Source organism: Netta rufina (genome assembly GCF_964035555.1).
Source record: "Netta rufina genome assembly, chromosome: 10".
NCBI classification, from domain to species: domain Eukaryota; kingdom Metazoa; phylum Chordata; class Aves; order Anseriformes; family Anatidae; genus Netta; species Netta rufina.
Window position 1 is genome coordinate 4,210,815 of NC_140133.1, and position 11,306 is coordinate 4,222,120.

The window sequence follows — 11,306 nt, forward strand, 5'->3', positions numbered from 1 at the left end:
ATCTGCTTGAAATGCAACTATTTTCATCGGCGGCGGAACAGCTTGTCCCAACCAGAACCAGCCCCTACAGCATCTCGCTGCCTCGGGGCTGGCTGCGAGTTACTATGGTGACAGCTCAGCCCCTGCCTTCTGGCTGCCGGAGCGGGCGGGAGGATGCTGCACATCCCTGCAACTTCGGCACAGAACAACTGGGGTGTTCGATCAGCGCGTCCTCAGCACCCTGCTACACTGTCGCTGGGGCCAGGCAGTCATGCAGGGCTCACCCCGGAGGCGTTCAGCTGCGAGTATTTTTAGCAACTTTTTCCAGGGCCGGAGGCATTCGTCCTCCGATCCCCTTCTCCGCATAATCCAGAGGCGCCGGAGCTCGGTGGTGGAGGTACTCTCATCATCAACTCAGCGCGTTATGGTGGCGATATCATCTCTGAGCCCCGAGGAGCTGGATGCAACTTTTCCTGAAAAAAAGAGTAAAGTAGTTTTCATTCAAACTGTTGGCAGTTCTGGTTTTGTTGCTGTTGTTGTTGTCCAATTCATATGCTTTTGCTCTGTTGACTGTATTACATATATATGCATAAAATACTGTTTAAAATATTTTTTTTCTGTATTTTATATTTCATTCATAGATTCGTATTTGAGTATTAACACATGCTTTTCACTCTAACAGCTCAATTACAGAGAACAGATAAAACAGAAGCGCACCTTCATACATATACCAAGTACACGACTAACTATTTTTGATTTTAGGTGGAAGATGACAGTGACATTTGTTCTGCTGCACAGGTTATCACACACCTATAACTTCATCAGAAAAAACAAATTTGCTATGAGAAAAAGCAACTTTTTGCTTGTAAAAAGCTTTTTAAATCAATGTTTTTTTTCCCTTAGAATCCTTAAAGTCCATGTTTAAAAATGAGTTGTAGATTTACATATTTCATATCTGTATGCTCTTTGTAACTTTGTTGACGTAAGGCTGAACAGATGCCTTTAAGGTGGAAATGAATTTGAAAGCCACCTTACTAACTACTTTTGCTTGTGTTATAGGAAGTTCAAGGCGTCCAACAGCAAAATACACTAAAGTCGGGGAGCGCCTTCGCCATGTCATTCCTGGTCACATGCAGTGCTCCATGGCGTGCGGTGGACGTGCTTGCAAGTATGAGAACCCAGCTCGATGGAGTGACCAGGAGCAAGCCATTAAAGGGCTCTACTCTTCTTGGTAGTATGCAGCATTTACTGTCACTAAATGTAACTGGATCCAGTATATTTATTAAACGAGAGAATCATACTTAAGATTTTTTTTTTTCAAATCAACCACTTCCAAGTTAAGTATAAAACATAATGATAGCGTGGTTCAAAATTACAAATTAACAGTAAACCATAATAGCCATTGTACATAGCCCAGTAAAAGTGCTGAAAGACTTCTGTGTATTTCCAATAGGTTTGGTTCAGATCCCAAAGAATAAATACCTATCTGTCATGAACTATATATATATATATACACATATATATATATATATGCACACACACACACATATATATACATATTCTGGGTTACAGACATTTCTGGCTAAGATTTAAAATGCAAATCAATTAAAATGTGGTCATAATAGAATTTCAAAGTAAAAACAGTTACTGGAGATGAAATAATGTGTGTTCAAAAAAGCATATCCATATACAGTATTACTTATGTGAAAAATATCTTTTAAATTTTTAACAGTAACAGTGAATGCTATTGAGAAGCATACAAGCCTTAAAGGGACAAACAGGGATCAGTCCAGATTTTTATTCAAAGGAATTTTTTAATGTGTTAATTGGACTGGCATTTAAATAGTTGAAGTAATGGTCTTTTGATATGTAATACCTGTATTAGTTTAATAGGATTTACCACTAACGGTGTATGATAGTAGAATTCTTTGAAAAATCATTTCTATTTAATCAACAATGTGTTTCTGTCCTTCTTAAAAATCACATAGTAATCTAATCATAGCAAATTCATACCGGGGAAGTTATTAATAATATCATTATCATCTTTATCAGCGTACCAGTAATAAAAACTACTACTTTTTTAATTTCTTAGGATAACAGATAACATACTGGCTATGGCTCGACCCTCAACAGAATTAATTGAAAAGTACAACATTATTGAGCAGTTCGAAAGGTAACAAAATTTACTCATTATTTATTGTAGGTATTACTCATGTAATTCCCAATCCATTTTCTCTTTCAACACAGATTTGGATAGTTGCTAAAGATCCTCTCATTTTCCTGATGCAACAGTATAAAGATTTTTTCTCCCCTAAGAATAAATGTGTGTTTCAGAAAATAAGGGATAATAAGATTTTGGTTGCATATAATGCTTAGACTCATCTATTCCTTCCTTAAGATGTGGCATAAAAACCATAATTAACCTTCAGCGTCCTGGGGAGCATGCGAGCTGTGGGAATCCATTGGAACAAGAAAGTGGTTTCACTTACCTTCCTGAGGCTTTCATGGAGGCTGGAAGTAAGTTCAATCCTGCTGCCATTCCTCATTAATTATTCACTTCAGCACCAGATATTTTTACTTGAATTCTCATGTATTAAAAGCAGCTATATAAGAAATGTTGTACAAGAGAGGGTGTAAACATAAAACTTGGCAAATATAACTGAGAGTGAATAACACATTATCCAATACTGTATATATGTAGAGTGATATTAGAGGGTTTACATTCAGGTATTTAGAATAAAGAAAGGACAACAGCTGTGTTTTTTGCTTTTTTTTTTTTTTTTTCTTCTGAGTTCCCAAACATATAAAACATTAATGTTGTTTCAAGATCTGGTATAACTCAGGTTTTCTTACCTAGGCTATAGAATGGTTTTTGATTAAAGGACATTTGTAATGACAGTATTTTTATATTTTCAAATGCTGAGATGAGGAAAAGTGCTTCTGTGTAAGAAACAGCTTTGGACTGAAGCGGTGCTTTTACTTCTAAAAAGAAAAGATTATGTTCTACCTATGTATAGCTCAGTAATTTTTGTATGAATCACTCCGCTTTGTTATATCTTTCATATTCCAGCTGAATTTGAGTTTGACAAATCTTTGCTAGCGTCACGTATTTATCAAAGTGAAACAGCAAAAGTACTCTGAAATAGGAAAATAATCTCTTGCAAACAATAAGTAGTCATATTCTCCTAAGATTCTTTATGCGTTTTTAATACTATCATTTATTAGTCATCTCTCCCCTGCATTTAGTACTGAAAATTTCACATTCAGTAAAGCAAATAACTCTCTCTCTTTTCATTTTAGTTTATTTTTATAATTTTGGATGGAAGGATTATGGAGTGGCATCTCTCACTACTATACTTGATATGGTAAAAGTCATGGCTTTTGCGTTGCAGGAAGGAAGGGTAGCTGTTCACTGTCATGCAGGACTGGGTCGGACAGGTAAGTGTGCTCTACTGCAAGATCAACAGCATTGTTTTTCTGAAGATGCAAACCCCCTATTGTCATAATTTGTTAACGATTTAAATTCTGTATCATCGAAAGATGTATATCTATAAAGTGGTTAAAAATGCTAAACAAATTGGTGAAAATGGTCAGTCAGCAGTGGAAGAGATCAGTTTTAATATATAAAAACAGAAACCTGTAAGGTTTGAAGATTTTTGAATCTGTATAATGATGCACTGTTACATTCATATGGGGCAGCTATCTTTTGATGGGAAAAATTCACCTAAAATTTCAATTACTCCTGGCTCTTTCAAGACTCGTTTGCCTGAGTTGTTCCTGTAGAAGCCACCATCGCTCCCGTGTTCACTTATGATGCAACTCCTAGAAATGCTGTGGTGAGAAACTAGCTCTCACTTCAAGTGTAGTGAGAGTGGGTTTACTGTATCTTGTGGTCCAAGGAAAGCAACTATACTTGCCTAACGGCATCAGGTAATAAAGGGCACAAAACCTCTATCTGTACCTATGTTCATTTTTACCCCATGGTTCTTCTGAATGTTTCAGTTTGATAGTTCTTCAGCTAATTTTTGTGTTTATATTTCCCAGGTGTTCTAGTAGCTTGCTACTTAGTTTTTGCAACAAGAATGACAGCTGACCAAGCAATTCTTTTTGTCAGAGCAAAAAGGCCTAATTCTATTCAGACTAGAGGGCAGTTACTATGCATCAGAGAATTCACTCAGTTTTTGATTCCTCTGAGAAATGTGTTTGCATGCTGCGAACCCAAGGCACACACGGTGACACTGTCCCAGTACCTGACCCGCCAAAGACACCTGCTCCATGGCTACGAGAGCAGGCATCTCAAACACGTGCCAAAACTCATTCATCTAGTTTGCAAACTGTTGCTAGACTTGGCAGAAAATAGACAAGTGATAGAAGCAGAACTGTTAGATATACCAGATCTCTCAGCTGAAATTGAAAAGACTGTTTCTCAGCTGGTGTCTGCACAGCTAGATAAAGAACTGGCAAGGCAAGACAGCGACACATCGGACTCCTCCCACGCCCACTCGGCCCCCTTTGAGACCCAGGATTCTCTTTTCTCCCTGGCACACGAATGTGATCCTCTTTGGAAAAGAAGGAACATCGACTGCCTTCAGCCTCTCACTCATGTGAAAAGGCGTCTTAGCTATAGTGAGTCAGATTTAAGGAGAACCGAGTTCCTCTTAGAACAAGCAGAAACTGCGTGGACAGTACCTGCTCAGATATTACAGTGCAACAAACTTAAGCAGAACAGTGGTGAGGAGTGTTCTGCCAAAGATGACCAAAAGCCACAGCTGGATATAAACAAAGAAGCGTTAGTGCGTAATACGTGTACGATTTGGAGTCAGACTAAATTTAATTTGGATGGGCGAAAAGATGGATCTTCAGTTCATCATAGAAGGAACTCTACCAAAGAAGTACAACGCAGCAGAACATTTTCTTCAGGTCTATCATCTATCCACACTTCCAGGGAAACTAGAACACCAAGGCAAAATTTTGCCAATGAGATTGGTCACAGGAAAGAACGCATGACTAATATGTACAGCAGAAAAGTCTATGTCTCCGAGGACTCTGATTCTTCTTCTTCTTCTAAAGTGAACTTTTCCATTGGATGCGAAAGCCAAGGTAGCAAAGATCCGTCAGAGGCAATTCCACACATTGTTCTGCAGTCAGAACTAAGTTTGGAAGGCCGAAGGGTTTTGGCAGCAAAAGCACTTGCAAATATAAATGAATTTCTGGAAGAGGATGAAGTGAAGCAGAAGGTAGAAATGTGGCAGGTAATTTTTAATTTGACTCAGTGTTGTATATTCTGCAATGTTTCACCTAGGTTAATTCCTAGAATGGCAAAAATGCTACCATGTGCTTTGAAAGAGCTGAGACACAGATTTATGCTCTGGTTAAGAAAATAATTGTATTTGTCAGTTATCACCAGCTCTTTCAGTAGGAAACAAAGTGAACCTACAAATTTTGTTATCTAACTGGAGGTTAGAACATTGTTTCTGGTTGCGTTCATTCATTTTACAAACTAATGAAAATTGATGCTATTATCTGTAGCTTAACTTAATATCTGTAGTACTTTTATGCTATCAGCAATGAAGTTAGAGCTATGTTGTTTTTAATCAGCGCTTTCTCGGACCTAATCGGAGGATTCTGTGTGTAAAAGTATTTCGTAGAAACTTAATTGCTTATTCTCAAAACCAAATCCTCCTACCAACATTTGTTTTAAAGTAGGAATTCAAAGCTATTTTACATGTTCTAGGAGATAACTGGGAGAGTCAGAGCTGCACTACTTATGTCATCCTTCTGTTTTAAAGAATCACTTGTATTACTGCTGATTAATGTTGATGCTTTAGAAAAAGAAAAAATATATATTTTTTGGAACTGTTAAGTCTTCTGTTCGTGTTGGAATGTAAGCAGCCAAGTACTGCTACAATCAAAGAGAATGCCAGTAAAAGTAAATAGATGATTCATTTTCACCCTCTTCCCCCCCTCCTCCTTTTTTTTTTTCCCCCTAAAGAAAGAACTGAATTCTCGAGATGGAGCTTGGGATAAAATCTGTACTGAGAGAGATCCTTTCATCCTCTGTAGCTTGATGTGGTCCTGGATCGAGCAACTGAAAGAACCTATTATATCCAAAGATGATATTGACATGTTGGCAAAAAATTGCATAGAATCACAAGATGCACTTAACTTGCTGAGAAAGGTAGATATTATATATGTCAATCCATTATTTTACTGTTAAGTATATTTTGTTAATACATGCTGAACCATTCATTTATTGCCTTTAGACACAGAAACTGTACTCTCTAAAGGCAACTCCAATCTCTTTAAAAATCAAGACGAGGATTATTTTTATATTCAATAGTATGAGCTGTAATCAATAATACTACCATGATGAATATTATAAGAAAAGTCTGAGTTATCTTTGGAACTTATTTGGTAGAAGCCCAACTGCATTTGCATGCCTGCAAATTCTCCAGTTGGAGATCCAGGGGCAAAGACAAGAAACTTGCCTTTTGTATGGCTTTTGTTAATGTCAAATCTGTCAGCTGTGCTTAACAGTCGTCATATTTGCTGTGCAAACATCATACTCCATCAGTTTCGGAAGAACTGGACAAGGAATAGGAAGAATTTGCCAATTGAAGGATACAGAAGGCAGGCCAAAATCCTTTACTTAATTCAGAACTGTGACCATTTGAACTCTGAAATGAGAAACAGGTACTTATGATCCACAATCACTTAACTGTGCTTACCCCAAAGAGCTAGATGCAGGGTAAATAAAACAAAACAAAACAAACCCACTTCTATTCTTGACCTCTTAATTATGCAAACTCATTTCGTAATTCTTTGGGAATTGCTTCCAAAGTATCTGCGAAAAAGATAGGGCCCCTTTTAATAACCTCTAGATACCCAAGAATACAGCTTCTAAACAGTAGGTGGGCAGACTTTGTGTGCAGTGACCACTTTAACGACATGACATTCAGAATTCTTCATCTCAAAATGTCATGTTTCTTCCTGACGCATTCTTCCACCCTATCGAGTTTTAAGTTTCTGTTTGTATCAAAATAAAGAACACTTTTAATCTATCAAAATAGAAACCTATAATCCCATCCAAAGGGATGGGAATTAGCAGCTCCAAGGATACTTTGCTCCATTTATATACATCCTTGTCTCTCTGCAAGCTTCTTTTCATGGTGAAGGATACTTGGTAGGGCAGAAGGAGATGTAGATCATGCTACATTAGCTGGGGAAAGAGCTAACGTGCATAGCATTTGAGACTGAAAAGATCTAATCTCACTTTTTCTATGCTACCTCACGTGAGTGTTGCACTTTTTGTGTTGGGAACCTTGAAATGCCAGGTCTCCAGAAGAATGCCTGACCTTGTTGAAATTTCCAGAATAGTCTGAGATAGACAAGAGAAGAGTTTCTCCCATCATGACTGAAACAATTACATAGAAACTCTTAAGGCTTGTAAAAATTCTCTCCCCAACTCCTACACCTGAAGGTTTCAATACAGAAAGGCGCGGTCTGATATTTGAACAGCAATTAACAAAAATGGAAAGTTAAATGTTTTTCTTGAAAAGATTTCTTCTAACGAGCTGCTGTTCCTTTTTACCCACCAGGAACAGTGTCAGACTATCCTTTGTATTTTACACTGTGTGGTGAACTTGCAAATGCTACCAGCTGATGTGGAGGAGGCCTTACTTGCTCGTGCTATTAAAGCTTTCACTAAGGCAAGTAACCATTTGTCCAAGACATCGTATTTATTTGTTGTAAATCATGTAGGGTAAATCAACAGAGCAGTCCTCTGTGTTAAAAATTACAGTAATTCCTTCACACTTCGTGTACTCATGCTATTTCAGAGTTTATATTTTATAATAACCAGCCTACATAAAAGATAGGAAATACTCTCAATAAAATTACATTCTGTCACTACAGCCTCAGTCCTTCAGTCGCATTTTTCTATTTCTGGCTCAAGTCCAATTCATGAACTTCTTCACGTTAGGGAAAAGATAATTTCTACGGGGTGAGATCAAGTAGGCATTGGGAGTAGCCTTTACTACTTGGACTCTTATCATCAGATTAAATTATTTTCTAAAATTACATTGCAGTTCAGCAAGTGAAATTATTTGAAAAGAAAGTTAATTGCTTCCTAATCTTTTGTAAATCATGCCACCGGTTAAAACAATCATGACATTTCTCCTCTCCTCTGGTTAGCTTGTTTTAATGTTTAGTCAGCAAAAAATTGTAAATACTCAGTATTAAGTATGCCATAACACAACACGTATTTTCTTTGATAAATCTGAAAACTGATTTAAAAAATGTTGGTCATCTACTTTGCATTTTGCTATATTTTCTTCCTTTTATTAGACAAGCTTCGATTCTGAAGATGGACCCTATGTTTACAATACCTTGAAAAAAGTATTTAAACAAACACTGGAAGAAAAAAGAAAAAAGCTTAAGGAAGGAACAGAAAATCCCTCTTGATTTCTGCATGGCAATGCTGAAGAATTAGATGGGTCTACCAAATTATTTTGCATTTTCCAGCTACTGTATTTTGTGCTATTTGGTATGATTTACTTAACTTCAGGTGACAGTAGTTATTAACAAAACGTTTTATTTTTTTTAGAGGCAGTTTTAGTGACAATTGTTCCATCTACATGGTTCTAAGGAACAGCTCCTGCGTGACCGTACTGTAGCATTTTGGTTTCAAGCACAATGCTTTTATTTTGTGAACTGTTCTCTTTTCTTCAGATGTATTTAATGATTTAGACTCCTCTGTCATTGGCAAGCTATGCTATTTTCAAGTTACAAGGTTGCCATAAATTCAGTGCCATGGTACATGAAGGTTTAATGGATTGAATTTATGTATTAACATTAAATATGTTTACATTAATGTTACTTGATATTATTTTGCAGAAAAATAAAAACTGGCTGAACTTACAAAACTTTTGCTTTTAGAAAATTTAGAAAATAGTGAACAGAGCTTAGGGTCTACTGTTAGCAGCAGATAATTTTTTTTCTTGTAGATACCTTAAATAATTTTCACCAATGTATTTCTAAGAGGTGTTGCAGAAGAGAAATACATTAAACGTATTGAGTATGAAGTTATAAAGGTCTGAAGTTAGATTTTTTTTTTTAATGGAAGATAGGCTGTGTCATCTTAAATGCTTTGAATACAAGCAAAGTTTTACCTTACTAGTTAAATTTTTATAGACCTCATTTTAAGTGGAAAAAATATGTAATCATCAAACATTTAAAAAGATATAATTCTCTCTGTACTTATATTCAGCAAAAACTTATACAAAAATGTAACAGAATAACACTCAAAAATAATCAATGAAAATCTTATCTACAGTACACTTTGTTGCGGCATTTTCATCTAATAGGACAGAACAACGGGGATATCATCATACTGAGTTTTTGATGACAGCCTTAGGATTCAGACTGGAATGTCATTTTGGAGATTAACAGTTTATCCAGTTTGATATGTTTTAGTGGTTAAATAAGAATTTGTCCATTTCCAAAATATTTTTATTTTGCCCTGTAAATGAATAATATTTAGAGTTAAAAACAGACCAGTTTTATATATTTAAATTATACCTACTTGATCTGTTAGATGGTGATACACCAAATTCAGAGCCAAACGAGTACTTTGGTAGAATCATCTCGAAGTAAGCACACTTGAAATTAAAATATCACATACACGAAAGCAGCTTTGTAAAGAGCCTGTGCAACACAGCATGTAGTTCAGCTTTAGCCAGCGTATCATAGCAGTTAGACTTGGGAAAACTGAGATGCGTTTGCAGGTATCATAAATTCCCAAGGAATTATTTCAACATTTCAACTGTAGCGAATCCAGAGTTGAACAGTTCCAAATAGCTCGCATGCTCACAGCATAGAGACCAGCTCAGAATTGTTTAAACCAGGATAATTAAGAAGGACTGCATATCATTAAAACTAGCTAGAATAATCTTTCTGAAGTTAATGTCAAGTGTTCACATTTGAAAAATTACCTACCGGCTGTCCATGCAGATGGATATTGCAGAACTGGGTGCTTTTTCACTTAGTACGTTTTTTGGTTCGCTGACAAATGTGGTGTAATTACTACCAAACCAACCCCTCCATCTGATTGAAGCCACTATGGGGAAAAAAAACAACAGCCCATCTAAATGAAATAGCAAACTCACAAACAGCAGCATCCTATTAATTAATTTCTCACCTGGGTGATGTAAATGCTTAAATTGCAAACAGGCTTTTTCCACATCATTTCCTGATGCAGTAAACCTGACTCACAGATTTGTGTGACAGCCTCCCAGCTGTGGGTTATGTGTGGGCAGATTTCTCTTTGTGCTTGTCACTGCCTGGTCATGCTGACAATCCGTGACCTCATCCCACTGCAGCAAAATGGCCAGGACCTAGTGACAGCGTGGGACAGGAGGACCCTGACTAGCATTTCCAGACTCCGCTGTTCTTTTGTGATCTTTTCTCTCCCCTGTCCATCAGTGAACTGGCATGAGGGGACTGCAGCAATAGCAGCTTCCTCTGACCCCAGCAATGCCAAAGGCCTCCTTCCACAATGTCTGCTTGTGCTCTGCCACCTCACACGGCAGTGCACCAGGCAAAGCTGCAGGCACCTACGTCTGGTGTGTCTTATTTTACTGAAGCTACAAGGGATTCGTACAGTGCAGCAGCTGCCCAAGGAGCAAACACACCCTCAGCAGCCGGAGGTAGAAAAGCCTGGGTGGGATTTTGTCCCCACACCAGGCCTAGGTTGGTTCTACGGGGAGTTCCCACGTCATCAAAGGGTGATGAGAATTTTCATTTTGGGGGTGGGGTGGGTGGAAGTGGGGGAGATGCAAGGAGGAGTTTTTTATGTACAAGTCAGCTCTAGTCTACAACTATGAGTCTGTCCCCTCAAGCATCATGTTGCTGTAATTGGTAAAATGCCCCTGAAAGCACACTGCAGAGGAAGATGTAATTGGTCCAAATGGTTTACAGCAGCCTGGAGTAGAAGTTGCATTAACTTTAGTGCCTGAGAGTGTCTGATCCCTCCACTACCACAAATCCAGTCAAAATGAAGGACTCACCTGCTTCTGCACAACTCATCCTGCTCTGGCAGCGAGCTGGCTGACTGTCGGCACTGCCTTCTCCACTGGCTTTGGGCGAGTCCTGGTCTGCTGGTGAGGTTTTTTTGGCTCTTTTCTCCAGCCATATAAAGGGAAAATGGAAATACTCTGTAAAATACCATGCCAGCTGTCAATGAGGGCTGGAGTGTTCCTCTCAAAGCAATTAATCCCTGCAAGCCATCACATGGTCCTCGTTAATATGCTTTAACTTTTGGTTAGCCC

At 37.8% G+C, this 11,306-nt stretch overlaps 1 protein-coding gene across 1 annotated transcript; it reads left to right on the forward strand.

The window, feature by feature from the left end:
* Window positions 1-250: 250 nt before the first annotated feature.
* On the forward strand, window positions 251-8,696 carry PTPDC1 (protein tyrosine phosphatase domain containing 1; the record flags this gene model as incomplete). The annotated part of the gene is made up of 9 exons (XM_084292508.1): window positions 251-464; window positions 1,039-1,210; window positions 2,072-2,152; window positions 2,378-2,496; window positions 3,280-3,417; window positions 4,024-5,231; window positions 5,972-6,157; window positions 7,578-7,688; window positions 8,326-8,696. The coding sequence occupies 9 exons, from the start codon at window positions 251-253 to the stop codon at window positions 8,440-8,442; spliced, it is 2,346 nt and encodes a 781-aa protein (XP_084148634.1). The 3' UTR covers window positions 8,443-8,696.
* Window positions 8,697-11,306: the final 2,610 nt, after the last annotated feature.